This window comes from Eurosta solidaginis, chromosome 3, assembly GCF_040869045.1.
Source record: "Eurosta solidaginis isolate ZX-2024a chromosome 3, ASM4086904v1, whole genome shotgun sequence".
Lineage (NCBI taxonomy): Eukaryota > Metazoa > Arthropoda > Insecta > Diptera > Tephritidae > Eurosta > Eurosta solidaginis.
The window spans coordinates 276,615,843-276,635,439 of NC_090321.1; the positions used below are offsets into that span (position 1 = coordinate 276,615,843).

At 34.9% G+C, this 19,597-nt stretch overlaps 1 protein-coding gene across 5 annotated transcripts in view; it reads right to left on the reverse strand.

Moving 5' to 3' along the window:
• The window catches only part of Hs3st-A (Heparan sulfate 3-O sulfotransferase-A), a 638,465-nt gene that overhangs the window by 83,790 nt on the left and 535,078 nt on the right, over positions 1 to 19,597 (reverse strand). For all 5 annotated transcript variants that reach the window (XM_067776611.1, XM_067776610.1, XM_067776609.1 and 2 more), the window contains one exon: positions 2,702 to 6,693. In XM_067776611.1, coding sequence (XP_067632712.1) covers positions 2,702 to 3,051 — 350 coding nt within the window. In that variant the 5' untranslated portion in view covers positions 3,052 to 6,693. The remainder of the gene's footprint in view (positions 1 to 2,701; positions 6,694 to 19,597) is intronic.

Genomic DNA, 19,597 nt, shown 5'->3' on the forward strand with positions numbered 1-19,597 from the left:
TCGAATTTTCGAGATATCGCCATAAAGGTGGACGAGGGGTGCCCTAGAATTTGTTTGTACAATATGGGCATCAAAAGAAAGGTGATAATGAGTATTTTAAAAGGGAGTATTCCTTAGTTCCATAGGTGGACGCCGTTTCGTGATATCGCCATAAAGGTGGAGCAGGGGTGACCCTAGAATTTGTTTGTACGATATGGGTATCAAATTAAAGGTATTAATGAGAGTTTTAAAAGGGAGTGGTGGTAGTTGTATATGTGAAGGCGTTTTCCAGATATCGACCAAAATGTGGACTAGGGTGACCCAGAACATTATCGGTTGGATACCGCTAATTTATTTATATATGTAATACCTGGCAAGATTTTAAGGGTGTTTTATTTCGCCCTGCAGAACTTTTTCATTTTCTTCTACTTAATATGGTAGGTGTCACAACCATTTTATAAAGTTTTTTCCAAAGTTATAAGTCGCGTCAATAAAACAATCCAATTACCTTACCATGTTTCATCCCTTTTTTCGTATTTGGTATAGAATTATGGCATTTTTTTCATTTTTCGCAATTTTCGATATCGAAAAAGTGGGCGTGGTCATAGTCGGATTTCGTTCATTTTTCATACCAAGGTAAAGTGGGTTCAGATAAGTACGTGAACTGAGTTTAGTAAAGATATATCCATTTTTTCTCAAGTTATCGTGTTAACGGCCATGCGGAAGGACAGACGGACGACTGTGTATAAAAACTGGGCGTGGCATCAACCGATTTCGCCCATTTTCACAGAAAACAGTTAACGCCATAAAATCTATGCCCCTACCAAATTTCAAACCAAATGGATTGGTTAATTTTTGTTCGATTTATGGCATTAAAAGTATCCTAGACAAATTAAATGAAAAAGGGCGGAGCCACGCCCATTTTTAAATTTTCTTTTATTTTTGTATTTTGTTGCACCATATCATTACTGGAGTTGAATCTTGACATAATTTACTTATATACTGTAAAGATATTAAATTTTTTGTTAAAATTTTACTTTAAAAAAATTTTTTTTTTAAAAGTGGGCGTGGTCCTTCTCCGATTTTGCTAATTTTTATTAAGCGTACATGCAGTAATAAGAGTAACGTTCCTGCCAAATTTCATCATGATATCTTCAACGACTGCCAAGTTACAGCTTGCAAAAGTTTTAAATTACCTTCTTTAAAAAGTGGGCGGTGCCACGCCCATTGTCCAAAATTTTACGAACTTTATATTTTGCGTCATAAGTCCAACTCATCTACCAAGTTTCGTCGCTTTATCGGTCTTTTATAATGAATTATCGCACTTTTTCGGTTTTTCGAAATTTTCGATATCGAAAAAGTGGGCGTGGTTATAGTCCGATATCGTTCATTTTAAATAGCGATCTGAGATGAGTGCTCAGGATCCTACACACCAAATTTCATCAAGATACCTCAAAATTTACTCAAGTTATCGTGTTAACGGACGGACGGACGGACGGACATGGCTAAATCAAATTTTTTTTCGATCCTGATTATTTTGATATATGGAAGTCTATATCTATCTCGATTCCTTTATATATGTACAACCAACCGTTATCCAATCAAACTTAATATACTCTGTGAGCTCTGCTCAACTGAGTATAATTACACCCAGTATTTTTGGGTGGGTGTAAGATAGTCGGTAGCGTAAAGTCATCTACGTAGATGTCCAATATGGTCGACATTTGTTTTGTGTAAATTAGGTTACCGACGATTTGTAAACCCATTTAGTTTGGCAAGCCCGTCGAGTGTATTTGTGCAATGAAATACTTCTCAGTAAATTAATTTGCTAAGCAGTTGCCGTTCGGACATAAAATCGCTGTCCTTTCCAAGACATCACATTCGGAAATCGCATCAATGTGATCCGTCGGAAAGGTCATACTCGGCAATATAACAACATGCACAATTGTAGTCACATAAATTATCAGGTTCTCGCATAAAAGGTGTACCAAGTATTTAGCAGTCTTCTGATCAAAGATCACAAACCTTGTTGATGACGATTTGTTTGATGGGAGATCCTGAATTTGTGCGCTCTACGGATTACTCGCTTGGACTATGCAGCAATGAAAGCGCTTAGTTACTGATGACACCAGAGAAGTTTAACATCGAGAAACTACGCACAAATCAGAAAACTTATGACAACTTCGCTACAAGATAGCTAATGGCAACCTGGTGACGAATATAACGTCAGATTTTGTACGGAACACTTTTCCTCACATCTAGATATCGACAACAGACTATGATGAAGAGGTAATGGTAATATGCTAGTGAAACACTAACAAATCGGCGAGAAATTATGGACTATCAGCCGAACTGTACAGATGCGCTCATAAGGGCCATGCATCAACTTCAATGCAAAATATGGTTGGGACGAGCTGATGCCTGCAGATTGTAACAAATTTTCCAGTGACTTTAAAACTTTAAAATTTTCAAAATACGCAAATTAAAAAAAATGCGATACGAGTGCAATACGCAGCTTTTCCAAGTCATGACTTCTTCCTCATTGCACTAGAGGGTGGTGGGAGGGATGGCCTAGAATGTTCAATACGGTCATATTAAATCTTTTCCGAAATGGTCGGCTTATACCTTAATGATGCTTTTTACAATCACGTATTATAATTAATTAATTCTTCTTTATTCTAGTTAATTTAATCAAATAAGTAATTGCTTTTATTTTACTTACAAAATGTCCAATGGCAACTTCACCGAACAATCTCGCATGGATGATTGTTGTTGTTGCTGATGCTGCTGCTGCTGATTGCGCGTCTGATGACGAGTTTCGTTTTGTTGATATTGTGTATTATATGTTGAGGTATTATGCGAATACTGTTGTTGGTGTTCATAAATGAAGTGTTGTTGATGTTGTTGTTGCTGATACTGAGGTATCTGTTGCTGTTGTTGATATTGATATGGTTGCTGTGGCCGATGTTGCAGAAGATGCTGTTGTTCAGAAACATTATTATCGTTATTGCTGTTGTTGTTATTTAAGTTAAATGTTGCGCTATTGCTTGCGCGTCTTTTGGCGGCGGTCATCAGCGGAGAAGAGAGTTGAGCTTAACTAAGGGTGGGGTGGTGAACAATTTTAAATCATTACGAGAATAAGAAAGGCGCTTTGAAGCAATCGATGTTGCTGCAAGAAAAAATCCGTGGTGAGTTTGACAGTTTTCGAAGTAAGAAATTAATTAGGTTAAGTTGGTGAAAACGAGCAGAAAGTTTGTCGGGTTTTCTTTCCTAAAATTACTGTCTTATGGAACAGACGTGCAAAAATTCTTCAACTCAAACTTGCTGAATTTAAATTTTTTTGTTGAGTTAATATCAATATAAGTTTCTACGCAATTTTCTCAGTTGTATGCGCAGTTATTCGGGAGCAGTTAAGCATGCAAGTATTGTGCAAGCTTACAGCTGGTGTGATTTTATATTTTTTTTCTTTTGTATCTCAGTTTGTGATATTTCATTATGTTTGAAGTTTGTAGCTTGACATTTTAAACATTGGAACTTTTTTTATTCACTAAATCTTTGTTGTGCCTTATTCTTGGTTGAGTTCATGCTTCATCTTATTTTTGTGTAGAAAAGCTTGATTTTTCAAAAATGTTCCAAATTGCAAAGCTTTTATACTCATTTAAGCTTTCGCTATAACTTTATTATTTTAACGCAATATCTCAAATTTTTATTAATGCTCAATAAAATGCATGGTGAGTTGAAAATTATTCGAGATAGCGCTAGATTAGCATATGCTGTGTTCCAATATTCTATTAAGCTTTTAAAGCTTTCGAAGTTGCCCTTTTTTCTTGATTGCAGTTGATTACCTAAGTTCTTGTCTCAAGTTTAATAAGCTCCTTTTGAATTCAATTGAGATCTAGCCCCGTTTACGAGCGGTGTTTTGGTCTAATTTTAGCTAGTTTTACGTTGAAGCTCTTAATAAAGTTCTAGATTCTTGCTCAATGCTGATAATGCTAGTTGTACCGGTGCGCTATTAAAAAAGAGCAAAGTTTAATTTCTTAATTCGTTAACCAGTGGGCTTTAAACTCGTTTGATTTCTCAGTTCAGCTTTTTCGAAGAGCTTTTGCATTTTTATGTAGTAAACGGACTACGCGAAATTTTGCACTTCAGTTCAGTTAATTATTTTATTTCTTTTGGCTTGTTACTAAATCATTAATTAAATGTGTTATATAAGCTTTAACTGCCGCAATAGTATTCGCACTAAATTTTTGTTTATAATTCTTGGAAAACAACTTATGCAAGCATGTCAATATAAGCTTCATTTATCTTTATATTCGGACTTTTTGTTGTATGAAGTGAAAGCTTTCTACACAAATATCGACGACAGCACCCATCAAACTTTTCGCGTACTTCGTAAAACTTGCAATCTCCAAAATGTTTATAAGTTGTCCAAATTTAAAATATATTTCCGTGTTATTAGTTTGAACCGCGAGATTGTTTGTTTGAAAAAGTTTGCATTAACCCTTTCAATACATATTTTTCGGATTTAAACTTGTTTATCTTTTGTTGTGTGCACATTTACTATATTTCAAACTAAGCATAATATAATTATTTTCTTACTATTCAAAATAATACTGTTATACCACTTTGTTGCCATAGTTATTTTCGTTATTATTTGATTATATTGTTAAGCGCATCGTAAATTGAATAGTGTTACATTACACTGGAATTTAAGTGGTCCATCAATTTCCGTCAACTATTTCCGCTTAACAGCAAACTGACTGGCACTAGAAACTACAATCAACAATGAAAATTTGTCAATGTAGGCTCTACGCCAATACACATATACTCTTACCACTAATTTAACTATATTCCATTGTTAAATATGCCATTATAAGTGTTGTACGTACGACGAGTATGTGTGGAATGCTGTCTGAATGGAGGCAGTGAAGCACAAAATTTTTTCGCTTTATCTTTATTAATGCCTTCTGTTGTTGAGTACCTTCAGTTGTTGTTACACAATCAACTGCTACTAAGTTGCTCTCCACTTGGCGGCAACAGCCGTAATTTTGCTTTATTTTGTTGTTGTCTGTATGCCTGTCTGCATGCTTTTCTCTGTTTTGATGATAATATGTTCGCTTTCACTGTTTTAGCAAATATTCTTGCAAGGCATGTCTACAGGTGTGGTTGTTGATTCTGTTGACGTCTTGTTGTTTTATTCTTAGTGTTGTTATTGCTATCGCTTGCTTGCCTATGTATGCTACTGCAAACGTTGTTGCGTATAATTAGATTTAGCGCTCGCTTCCTTGTTCGCCTTCAAAGCAGCATTTGGTTCTTTGTATGTGTATATGGTTGCTGTGTGTAAAGATTACACACTTAACTGCATTGACACACATTCTGCTGAAGGAGTGTTGAGCTCGTCTGCTCTGGGAGAATTATATTTATGTACATTGCACTTTGTTCAGTAAAAGTGTTTATGTAATTGCTCAATAACTCGATGGGTAAATATAGATAGGTATGGACTGGGAACACGCATTTGCGTTTCATTACATATTGTTGTTGGTGTAATGGCTGTTTTGGTTGCTAGAGTTGACTTTGTCAATAATATTTGCCAATTTTGCTTGTAGCTGCTTTGATCCTGCACTACTTCAGTATGCTGCCTTTGGGTTTTTTTTTTTCTTTTATGTGTAAACTATTAATTATAATTTGTTGTTACTCTCTCCTTTCTCTCTCGCTTTAACTCTTTTTTTTTTTAATTATCCAACGTTTTCGCGCTTCACAGGTTGCACTGTTAGTATTTTTTTTTTTTTGTTGCTATTCCAGGCAGTGCTACAGACTAACCCCTCAATTCTACAACTTTCACCCTGCCGGTTAAATTTTTATTTGCTCACCCTTTTTTCAAAATCGTTTTCGCGCTTCAAATGCATTTTATGATATTCAACTTTTGTTAAACTCCTGGCCCCCTCACTTCATTCTGCTCATCACCTGTTACATCACCTCTAAATCCCATTCAATTCATTTGATATTTGTTAGTTTTGTTTTGCATCTCTATTATCGTAGCTTTTGTTTTTTTGCAGTGTTTTGATGAATTACTATATTTTTTCTGTTATTTTTGTTGTTCATTATTATGCGTTACACGAAAGGTATTTGTTCTTATTTGATTAAAGAAAACATAAGCAAATACACGTACACACACTCATACACATTCATATACGCAATTTTTGTGTGTGTTTATTTAACTAAAACGGCTGTAATGTTGTTGTTTTTGTTGTAGTAGCAGTTGTTGTTATCGTTTTTATTACTTTTTTGCAGCTGATTGCAATTTTTAAATACTGCTGATTTTTGTTTTGTGTTCTTTTGTCCTTAAGTGGTAAAACTTAATTATTTTCTTTGTCGTTTGTTATTGTTTTTACAATAATATCCTTTGCTGCTGATATGTATTTGTTTGTTTATTCGCATTTCTATTCAAAATGGTTTTTAGCCTTTATATTCTTAAAGTTTTATTACAAAAAAATCCTTTGTTAATTTAAAATGTCGACTATTTCTGAGGTTTTTTTCAAAGAAAATTTGTTTACTTTAATTATATCTTATTTCCTATTAACCTATTTCCTTATTTTTTTTTGTAGTGGCACTCTTGATATGTTTTGTTTGATTTTTTGGTAGATTGCTGTTTTTGATTGCATTATTAATGCATTTCTTGTGTTTATTCTATTAAAGATTTTCCGCACCATTCAGCTGAAATGAAAGAAATTAAGAAACGATTTATAAGCCACGTAGTAGTATAATTACTCATTCTGAGTTATGGCAAAAATGTAAGATATACAATTATAAAGAGTAAATAAATAACTACCATATATATAAAATCTATGTCTAAGTTCAGGTGTAACCGAATATTAGGTACCTAGCTGAGAGCTTTTTATAGCTTTCATGAACATGAAATGGTATATTAACTTTGGTCCGATGTTTGTAACGTTGAGAAATATAGAAGATAGACTCACCATTAAGTATACCAAATTGATCAGGGCGACGAACTGAGTTGATATAGCCATGTCCGTCTGTCTGTTTGAACGCTAACTAGTCCCTCAAATTGTGAGATATCTCAATGAAATTTGGCGCAAAGATGTATTTTTGTATTATATTAGACATTTGTCGGATCTGGTAGGATCGGACCACTATAACATATATCTCCCATACAACCGATCGTTCAGATAAGAAGATTTTGGTCATCCCTGCCGCAATTTAGAAAGTATAAACATGAAACTCGGTGATATATATTTTAATATATCATAGAAGACTTTCTGAACAAATCAGTTTGATCGGAGTTATATATAGTATATATCCCATACAACAGATCGTTCAGATAGAAATATTTTTAGCCATTTCTCCTTTAATTTCCAATATAAAAACGTGAAACTTGGTGATATATATTCTAATATATCATAGAAGATTTCCTGTAAAAATCATTTGATCGGAGCTATATATAATCAGACCAATTCTAAATATTCTCGCGGAATTTTGTTCTCGCGGATTTTTTTATTCCCGCGGAAAAATTCCTCCAATTCTGTTCTCCTAGGGAGAACAGAATTTGGGGAATAGGAATTTCGAATTTTCGAAGTCAGCTGTTTTGTCAATTGAAATTTCGTTGCACATTTCTTATTTTGTTTAAAAAATTGAAAAGTTTAATTACTGTTGCAAATTTGTTGGAAATTAAGAAATAAAATATAAACACTGCACAGTATTTATTGCACTTCATGTGGTATTCACTGAAATGAGTAATGAATTGGTGCCACAGCAACATCAACAGCGGAACATAAGAAGAAGACGGCCGCATAACACAAATCTGCCGGAGTTGCCTGCTTTCATTCAGCAAAGCAAACTTCTGGCGGCCAAGTTGAGTTGAATTCGTCCTTCATCATATGCCAAAATCTATTTAAGCCTTATTAAAAAATCCTTGCGCAATTTCTGGATGGCTGCATCAAATTTGTATACCAAGAGCTCTACCGTTGCTTATGATATACTTTTCAACTTAAAATAAAGAATATTGTGGTTGTAGTTGTTGTTGTATTAGAAGTGGGAATATTGTGGTAGAATATAAATACATCTTTTAGCACAAATTTGTACAAATAAGTGTTCTTTCTTAAAATAACCAATTTCCTTTAACTATTTTGATGCATTCCCTTTAATTTAACAAGTGAAAAAACTCCTATGAAATGGCAGAGAAATCTCCCTCTCCCTCACATTCATAATACCTACTTTTCTCCCATAACCGGTTTCCGCTTTTTCGAACATTGTTCAGAATAGGAGGAAAGGGAGAAGTGAAAAAACTCACAAGGAATTTTTATTTAGAATACGAGGAATGGGAGAAGGGAGAAAACTCGCACGGAATTTTCGTTTAGAATTGGTCTGAATATATATCCCATACAACCGATCGTTCAGATAAGGGGGTTTTTTGCCATTTTTTTATATTTATCTTAAAATCCTTTAGGTATGTACATCTGTTCACTTATACAGCGCATTATTTGGAGATTACGAATGGGATAAGATTATTGTTCAGCCCCATTCATGAAAGGTATGAAGTCTTCGACACAGCCGAACACAGTCCTGTCCTTACTTGTTTATATTTATTTATTTATTTATTTAAGTCTATGAATTTTAATCCTTACAGACTATAATAAAAAGAAAATTTAAAAAATACTTATGCCTAAAAGTAATCGGTATAATTAGAAAGCAGACTTCAAGTATTCATAAATTCAGCCCTTTGTATAGGAAAATCGAGAGCAGCGGAATTATGTATTGAGTTAAACTCCCAAATAGCATGCGTAACGGAAGCATTACCAGCGTAATTGGTTCTAAAATAATCGCAATAAAATGGAAAGAAATTTCTGAGAGATCTCTGGGAAGCATTAAATCGAATCGATTACAGCAAATATGTGCAATCAATGTAGCCGTTAATAATATTATACGTGAATGACAAGCACAGTATAAATGTACGATTTTCCAAAGAGCCTCAAGTAACAAGTAAAAGACGTGCAGAGTAGGAAGGAGTCAGAAGGTCATATTTAAGGAAAATTTTTTGAATTCTCTCAATTCTACAAATGGCCGTTTGGTTGCTTGATCTCCAAATGAAGACAACATATTCAAGATGAGATCTAACGTATGACGTGTAGAGCAGCTTAAAGGTATAAGTGTCTGATGCGTATTTGAAGACAGGCGGGAATTGTGGTACCATTGGTGAGGCTTATTTACATCATTATGCAGCTTTATGGCATCTTCTGGCGATTTAATAGCTGAGAATATTTTTAAGTCATCTGCATATAGTAAACACTTTGCAAATGAAAAATAAATGCTTATAATATTAATAAATAATATAAATAAAAGTGGATCCTAGTATTATTTATAAAATTTGTACAGATGGTTTAAATGGCCACTGTCAAAACAGCGAATCAGTTTATAGTACGAAACCAAGTAAAACTTAAAAAAGCAGAATTTTCCTCTAAAACGTAGTTTTGCTTTTTGTACAGCTCGCTTTATTCTTTAAGCTGTATTAGGTTTGTGATATTTTTTCCAATAGATATTCAAATTTATCGAGCCGAAGACATTACGCAAAGTATTTGTTTACTTCTTGGGCTTGCTGGTTTTTTTTTTTTTTTGATTTTGTTTGCCTGTGTAACATGCTTAAGCAATATAGTCAGCAAGTCGTTTAGGTCTTAATAATAACCAAATAATTTAGGCCGATACTCTCTTTCGACACGGTAACTACATATGGCATGCTGGCTCCGAGAAGCATCTGCAAGGCGATGCAGTTGCTTATGGCAAAAATACACCCAGACTGTTTGCCAACAACAGCTGAGAGACGACTCCGCTTTAGAAAATGTTTTCTAAAGTGTTTTGTTATTGCTTTTCCCGGCGACGAATGACTGACGCATGTTCGTCAAAAGAAGACTGAAGTTGTCAATTATTTATTCAGTCCAAAGCAGCACTTCTTCTCAAAAGTGATTCTCCGTACACCGTTAACATTTTAGCATAAATTGTAAACTACTCAATGGGATAAGCAATAAGCGAGAGAGACTTTGCTTTTCAATTGACTAAAGAAGCATTTAGCGCAAGACCCACTTTTTTTTGCTTCTTTATCTAATACCAACCCTCCGACTACCCGTTTGAATAGTCCTGCGGGAAATCCGTCATTACCTGACGCATTGTGATTTTTTGCCGGGATATTGCCATTCTCACTTCGTCTTAGTTGGGTGCCGGAGCGAGCTCGGGGATAGATCTCATCATTTCTTGCAGGATATGGTGCGCACTTTTTAATTGTTCCTATCAATAGGTGGTATTATAGGTTTTTTGCCGACTCCAAGTGCATCTGATAATGCAGATAAATTATTTAAATAATTTTAAAATAAGAAAAAAAAAAATTCTTTAGTATTTATATTCGTGGAGTAATTTCGACAGATCTAAAATGACTGGTTTTCCTTCAACAGAGCTTTCATATAACCATTGCTATGATTAAAGCTGATTAAAATTGTACCAATTATTATTTAAATCGCAACTTTGCATACAGACCTAAGTTCCATAATGACCTTTTTTCGCCTCGCGAAACCAGGCATTATCACCGACTAATTCCTCAGCGACCTTACTTACAACATGGACGTTCCAAATGTCAACCATTTTGAATATCCACGTCGATGGCACTACGCTACCGACTGCCCCACACCCTAAAAGCTTGGGTGTGACGTTTGATCAGGATCTACATTTTGGTGAGCACATAGCCGCAATTGTACCGAAAATCCAGACCCGTAATAAAATCCTCAAATCCCTTGCTGTCAGTACTTGGGGAAAAGATAAAGGAACGCTCATTATCACATACAAAACAATTGGCCAGCCGATTGCGTGCTACGCGTCCCTTATGCGGCCGCCAAGCCTACTGGAAGAAGCTACAGGCCTGCCAAAATACTGCTCTCAGAACCGCCACGGGCTGTCTTATTATGTTCCCAGAACACCATCTACATAATGAGGCGAGAATACTCCCCATCAAGGAGAGAAATGAGATGCTAACCAAACAGTTCCTGTTAAATACCCAGAAACATATGCATCCCAACAGACATCTGATTGATGAGCCAACACCGCCTAGGGACTTGAGGAGCCATCTCTGTAAGCATTTTGCAGAAATACGGCACCTGAGAACTCAGCCGTATGAAGCAAAAAAACATAAGCAGGTCCATGGTGAACTCCACAAACAGGCGTCGAACCTTTATGCCAGAAATTGCTCGGAGAATCCAGTGCTCAAAGAACAGTACCCAAAACTTGCGGAAGAGGAACGCATGGTCGTTCTGGATACTGTAACAGGTTAAACTCTTACATATCCAGAATCAACCCCGACATACCAAGTGTATGCCCCGCTTAAAAAGTGTCCCCATATGACACCAACCATCTCTTTAATTGCAATGTGGAACCAACGCCTCTAACACCCCTTTCATTATGGTCCACCCCTGTTGAAACAGCAAGTTTCCTTAGACTCCCGATAGAGGATATTGATGAAAATTTGTGATCGGTCGCAGCTGTTAGGTGAGGCGAAGCATTCCTACAACAACAACAACAACAACATATTGACTTAAACTGGTCAAATAAGAAAATCTGAAATACATCAAATAAGTGTTTATCCCTAATACCATTTAGAGCCGGTAGTTGCCTCAATCATAAATATAGTTACAAATAAACCTCGTACAAATGGCACCTTCCAACATCCTGCAAAACAACATATTGTCTGAGTTCAAATTACATTTAACAAACTGGCTTTACAGCTTGTTTATTTCTCACATTCTTTACTGCTTGTTTCGCCAAGTTTTTGCCACTTCTCTACCTACCATGCCACAATACATGAACACTTATAAACGTTCGTACAACTAAAACCACTTGTCTAGAGGTAAATTCAATTTCATCGTAACGTGAGAATTTATATAAGCAAGGAAAAAGATTGGAGTAAAACAAAGTGAAAGCGCAACAGACAATGCATTTCCGGTATTTCTTTAGCAAAACTATTTGCTAAAGTAGTAGAATGTGTTAAGAAATATTAAATAAGTTTGATAGTATATGTTTCTATATTCAATATATGTTTATGTGTATATTAAAGTGCGCTTGAATAGCGATAGAACTTTTAGAAGAAATAGCCAACATAGTAAACTGCTGAACAATTTTATAAATAACTATAAGACTCGGCAGACGTTGTCCTGCCCTAAATTTGGCCTATCTGCATACATTTTAACAAGCGTTTTCCGTTGATAAGCACGTTGTTTAATTAAACACCAAGCAATTACACGGAAGTATATCCGCACCACCTGAAAATATTAGTGCCACTGCGTATACGTAACATTTTAATATTACGAGTAAAAAAAAATTTGCAATAAAATAATATTGCGACTATAAACTGAGATATAACCTATCCCATATTTCAAGTTAGATCAAACTACACACGGGGTGTAAAACAAATTCAAAATCGGTGCAGTAGTTTAGGAGTCCATCGCGGCCAAAAATGTTATGACACGTGTTTTTTATATATTTAGATAACAATTTAAATATATTTATCCAAACTTAGTTCAGATAAATATGCACGTATTTATTAAAAGATGAATTGGATAGAGTGTTCAAAATCGGTATACCTTAACGACTAACTGCTAGAAGTTTTGGTCAAAACCCATAATCCTTATCGATAAACCATTAGAAAAGGTAAATGCACATTCAGTTAGTTGACTTCAAAATTTTCCAGATGTTAGGTCGTGTTTTTTCCGACATACGAAAGAAAAGCGTTGTATAAAGACTTTTTACTTATGCTTGTCGAAGAGGTACTAAATTTCAAACAAACTTTTCATTAAATAAGACTTTTTCGCTTTCCAGAAAGAAAAGTTTCTCAAATATTCCTCTTGATAAAAAGGTGGTCCTGTACAAAATCTCAAGCAAACTACAACATAAATTAGTTTTTTCGAAAAGGTCGGTCGCTGATCCTCTTCACAGAGAGACAAGTTTCTCAAATATTAACTTGTTAAAAGAGGCAATCCTGTTCGGATTTCTAAAAATTGCGCCATAAATAAGATTTTTTGAGACAGGTTGGTGCTCGGTTAACTTTCTGAAAAGAAAAATTTCTCAAATAATAAACCGGGCAAATAACTAATTGCACTATATATACGATTTTGCAGAATAGGTCGCGGTCCATGTCTGGGAAAGAAAAGTCTCTGAAATACAACTTGTCCAAAGTGGAACTGCTGTACCGAATTTCAAGGAAATCGAACTATAAGTTAGATAGTTTCTCAAATCATGAGCTACACTTATATATCGCACCATAAATAAGTTTTTTTGGAATAGGTCGGTTTCTGGTCCACTTCCTGACCAAATTGTAAATTTGTTTGCTTTAATTTTCTTCACACCATATATTGACAATTCACTGGATTGCTGATCAGTCAGGTGATATCCAAAAATAGAATCTTTTCTTCACATATATGTACTGTGTTTCCATATTCCTTTTGAGTTTATTCCAGATGGTACACAGTGCAATAGAATTTTGAATTACAGCTAATTAAGGCTGGCGGTCTTAGTTTTTAAAAAATAGTCCATTAAAACTTAACTAGTACAGGCTAAAGTGGCTCTAACCGACAGCTATTCAACCAATTAAAAGTAGCTCGAGGGAGCAGAAAAGGATGTATCCCAGTCAAATACTGCAAAAACTTGTGGATTGGATTTCCAGGAATTGCTCAGAAGCTAGCGAAAATAATGGATAGTCTAACATAAATTGGGCTAAAATCAATTATATTCCATTAATTTTTATTGACCCTTTCATAAAAACTCAAGGATTTTTATAACAGGACACACCTTAAATTAAGACCTTGAACCTCGCTCTTTTTTATGTCACATCTACAGTAGGATTCTGTAATAAATTTTGTATGCTCAGGATTACGGTTTAAGCTTTGTGTATCCATTTAAATTAAATAAGAAATTTGAAATCTACCGTTTGCCGAGATTTTTGCATTTAAATTATTTTGCAAGTGATTGGCTGTATTTCATAGAACATCATTATACATCAAATTTTCTGCTGTATATAGATAAAAAATTATTACGAATACGCACCATATCAACGCGCGCATAATACCTGGTACAAAATTTATTTGTATAAAATGTGAGTGCATTGAAAAAATAAATCAGCATAAAATTGTCCGCTTTTCAATCTCTTTTATATGCAAATAACTGGAAAGTGTGCTTAATTCAGGACTAGGCTGGCCCAAATGAAGGAGAGAGCTTTTAACACAGATGACCAACCGTTTAAGGCGATGACGGCTACTGTACTCGTCAGATATAAATGGGAGAAGTAAGATCGACCAAACTGTCTATCCAATCAACTAAGCTTGCATGTTTAATACGAGCATACGACTCTCTGTAAATAAATTGGCAACTATGATGGAAATATAACCTTTTTATTATTACCTTTATATTAAATCCCTTTCATGTTTGCCCCCTCATTTCCATACGAATTTTTGACCCACGGAAAAATCTTGTTCGGTAACTTCCCGTTGAGCTAGACACTCGATACTTAGAACATAGTTCAGATCTGGGAGACATTACAATTCAAGTGAAGAAAAATCCGCTAGGTATTGCACGGATCGAACTATACAGAAAATTTATTTTAAAATAGAAATTTCGCGATCGACCTTTAACTAACTTCTCGGTGATCTAGAGGCTTGAAACTTAGCGCATAGTTTGCGAGTCGATGGCACTACAATTCGTGGAAAACAAAATACCGCCAGGTGGCAGATAAATCGAGATAAACGAAATCCCTAAAAATCCCTGAAAAAACGCAGGGAATCTTGCGATCGATTTTTAAGTAACTTCCCGCACAGCTAGAGACTTGAAGTTTGGGCCGTGGGTTAGAACTCGGCGACAATGTAATATTTTACCAAAAAAATTTCGCTAGGTGGCAAATGGATCGAGATATTAAGAAAATTAATTTTGATTTGGGAATTTTTCAATCCATTTTTAACTAACTTCCCGGCGACCTAGAGACTTGAAACTTGGCGCACAGTTCGAGAACCGGTGACAATACAATTTACAGAAAACAAAGTTCCGCTAGATGGCGTGCTAATTGAGATAACTACAAATCCCTGAAATACGAGTGGAATCTTGCGATCGATTTTTGAGTAACTTGCCGGTGAGCGAGAGACTTGAAACTTCGGGTGTGTGTTAACCCTTGGTGCGCATGGACGAGATATTAGAAAAATTAGTTTCAATTTGGGAATCTTTCAATCCACTTTTAACTAACTTCCCGGTTACCTATAGACTTTTAACAAAGCACATAGTTCGAGACCAGTGAGATGAGTGTGATATGATGAGTGAGATAACTACAAATCCTTGAAAAAGAGGGCAATCTTGCAATCGATTTTTGTGTAACTTCCCGGTGAGCTGGAGATATGAAACTTGAGCCGTCAGTCAGAACCTGGTGGCAAAGCCATAATTTATCAACAAAAAAAAAAAAAACTGAAATGGATTGAGATATTGGGAAAACTAATTTTAATTTGGGAATCTTTCAATCCATTTTTTAACTAACTTGCAAGTTACCTAGATACTTGTGAGTTAGCACATAGTTTGAGATCCACTAACAATAAAATTTATGGAAAACAAAGTTCCGCTAGGTGGCGTACTAATTAAGATAACTACAAATCCCTGAAAAAACGAGAGGAATCTTGCTATCGATTTTTGAGTAACCTGCCGGTGAGCTAGAGACTTGAAACTTCGGCCGTCCGTCAGAACCCGGTGACAATGCAACATTTTGTCAAAAAAATCCGCTAGGTGGCGCATAGATCGGGATATTGAGAAAACTAGTTTTAAATTGGGAATCTTGCAATCGATTTTTAACTAACTTCCTGGATACCTATAGACTTGAAACCTGAAATATGTATATATTAGTCGAACTATTTAAAAGATTAGGCCATACCTTCATGGCTAGCCTCCTGAGTGTTGCAGGCGTTGTAGAATTCCACCTCATTGAAGGCCCAACTCAATGCACTTCCTTGCATACTTTTAGGCGTACGCGACTTTCACCACGACTCTTTTAGACTGTCAGGCGTATACGAATTTCACCACGATTTTCAGCTGTGCAAATTAAGTAGCTGACAAAGGAAGTGGAATTCTGTTGTTATGATGCGAGGTGTAATTCTGTCCTTGGTTGCGAAAATTCCACTAATTCTCTTAAATCTTGCTTTTTGAACAAATAAATAAATATAAGAATTTTCACTTAGGAATTACTTAAATTACTAATCAAAATTACAATTGCCTTTTTGTAGGCAGTACTAAAATATAGAAAATTAAAAGATGATAAACAAATTTTAAGGACTACCTTTATATAAATGGACCAAAAAATAGAAGGCAATTTTTCCTTTAATACAGACATAGCCTTTTTGAATTTTGACTAAAAAACTTCAACAATAGCTCTTGTAAAAGAATTTTGGGATCTAAAATTATAAAGGTAGAGTGCGTGTTTAAATTTTAAATGATCAATTAGATAATCCCAAGTACATGGTGTGCTTTAAATTGAAAGATTGCGCTCCACCTTTATAGTTTTAAATCCCAAAATTCTTTTACCGGAGCTATTGTTAAAGTTTTTTAGTCAAAATTCAAAAATACTATGTCTGTATTAAAGGAAAAATTGCCTTCAATTTTTTGGTCCATTTATATAAAGATAGTCCTTAAACATTTTTTATCTTCTTTTTATTTTGTTCTGCCACCAGTCCGCTGTGTCGGTTTTTTCCACAAAAAGGGAAACGCCTTGGATGCCGCCTGAAATTCGCTGTCGGAGACGTCATATTTGATGCATCAGGATCGCCCGTTCAGAGGCATTGTTGAAAACCCTGACAATGTACTAAAATACTCCTAAGGCATACGCTCTATATTTCACCGCTTTCTTTATGTTTATGAGTTTACAATTAATTTGCATAAAATTTATATACAAATTTCTTACATTTTTAGGTTGGGTGCAAGGTGAATTCAATAACCGGCGTTGCTAATTGCTTCTTCTTGATTATATTCCATACAATGCCTTTTAAAGCCGTATTCCAGTTAATCGAAATCAATAAAATTTTTCATTTTGACATTCTTCTGCACTGCGAATTTGTTGAATTCGCTTTGCCACGACCTGGTATAGATTCGCCCTGGCTGGGTGTGAGTTTGCTTGAATTTAAGGTACTTAAACTAATATTGTTTTGGAATTTTAGAGCACTGCTCAAATGTAAGAAAGCAAGTAAGGAAGTCCAAGTTCGGATGGAACCGAACATTGCATATCCAACTGCACACTTGAAATGCTCTTGTAGTTTGTTTTGTGTGCTTAATATATATATTCTGAATAAATTTTTATTATTGATTTTACCCTTATTGTGTATGTAATGATAATGTATGAAAACACTTATTTGAAGCAATTTTTAATTTTATAATTTATTTAGTGATTTGGGAAAAATTTAAGCAACGAAAAAATCCCCGCTTAAAACTCATACAAATAGACAACATTGGTTAAATCGTTGCAGTTCTATAAATAGAACAAAAAGCAACAACATCAAGTTTCTTACAAACTGCCTTACCAACGCGTAACTTTACCACATAATGCCATGCGAAGTATGGACTGTGAATAAAGAAAAATATGCAAAGAAGGAAATTTTCTTTTGGTTTGACATTCTTTTTTCGACATTTTCCAGTGATTTCGGTTTTTTCTGAATTTCGGTAAACTCGTAGCCAGCCTTAAAGCGAACGAAAATTAAAATTCTAGTCGTTTCACCTTTCATAACAGGCAGCTTAAAGGCAATCATGCCAATAAGGATAATTTGTATTTGCATTTATAGAAACTCACTTGCTTTCTAATACAACCTGCGCAAAATAATTTTATTTCATATTATGAGAGTGCAAAATATAAAGCAATTATTGTATTATTAGCCTTTTGTTATCTTCATATATGTATGTACATCTTTAATTGAGAATATATTCATTGAAACCACATTAAATTGGCATAAGGTAATTGTTGTAATTACGACAATTAAGAGAAGACCTGTATTGTCGAACTAATATTGCCAGTAAAATGGCCAATTACAGTTTTTGGGAATCTCAAAATTATTATAACTTTTTAGTACGTATGTATGCGCGTAATCAATGTCTATGAATATTTGTCAGAATAATTTTTATTAACGAATGCAATCCGTTTGGAATAACTATTCCTTATATTGCAGCCCCAAAGGATTGCATTATTATACTCAGTTGAGCAGAGCTCACAGAGTATATTAACTTTGATTGGATAACGGTTGGTTGTACAAGTATAAAGGAATCGAGATAGATATAGACTTCCATATATCAAAATCATCAGTATCGACAGTACCGTCCGTCCGTCCGTCCATCCGTCCGTCTGTCCGTTAACAGGATAACTTGAGTAAATTTTGAGATATCTTGACGAAATTTGGTATGTAGGTTCTTGGGCGCTCATCTCAGATCGCTATTTAAAATGAACGATATCGGACTATAATCACGCCCACTTTTTCGATATCGAAAATTTCGAAAAATCGAAAAATTGCGATAATTCATTACCAAAGAGGGATAAAGCGATGAAACTTGGTAGGTGGGTTGAACTTATGACGCAGAATAGAAAATAAGTAAAATTTTGAACAATGAGCGTGGCACCGCCCACTTTTAAAAGAATATAATTTAGAAGTTTTGCAAGCTGTAATTTGGCAGTCGTTGAAGATATCATGATGAAATTTGGCAGGAACGTTACTCCTATTACTATATGTATGCTTAATATAAATTAGCAAAATCGGAGAACGATCATGCCCACTTTAAAAAAAAATTTTTTTTTTAAGTGAAATTTTTACAAAAAATTTAATATCTTTACAGTATATAAGTAAATTATGTCAACATTCAACTCCAGTAATGATATGGTGCAACAAAATACAAAAATAAAAGAAAATTTCGAAATGGGTGTGGCTCCGCCCTTTTTCATTTGATTTGTCTAGGATACATTTAATGCCATAAGTCGAACAAAAATTTACCAATCCTTGTGAAATTTGGTAGCGGCTTAGATTCTAGGACGATAACTGTTTTCTGTGAAAAAGGGCGAAATCGGTTTAAGCCACGCCCAGTTTTCCGCTCGGCCATTAACACGATAACTTGAGCAAAAATCGATATAAATTTACTAAACTCAGTTCAAATAATTATCTGAACTCACTTTCTATTGGTATAAAAAATGGCCGAAATCTGACTATGACCACGCCCAATTTTTCGATATAGAAAATTACGAAAAATGAAAAAAGTGCCATAATTCTATACCAAATACGAAAAAAGGGTTGAAACATGGTAATTGGATTGGTTTATTGACGCAAAATATAACTTCAGAAAAAAACTTTGTAAAATAGGTGTGACACCTACCATATTAACTAGAAGAAAATGAAAAAGTTCTGCAGGGCGAAATCAAAAGCCCTTGGAATCATGGCAGGAATATTGTTCATGGTATTACATATATAAATATTTTAGCGGTAGCCGACAGATGGCATCTCAGCTGAAGTCACAGGAGGTACGCATTTCAGAAATGGCGCCGCAAAAGTCATCTCAATTGGAAGAACAGAAGACATAT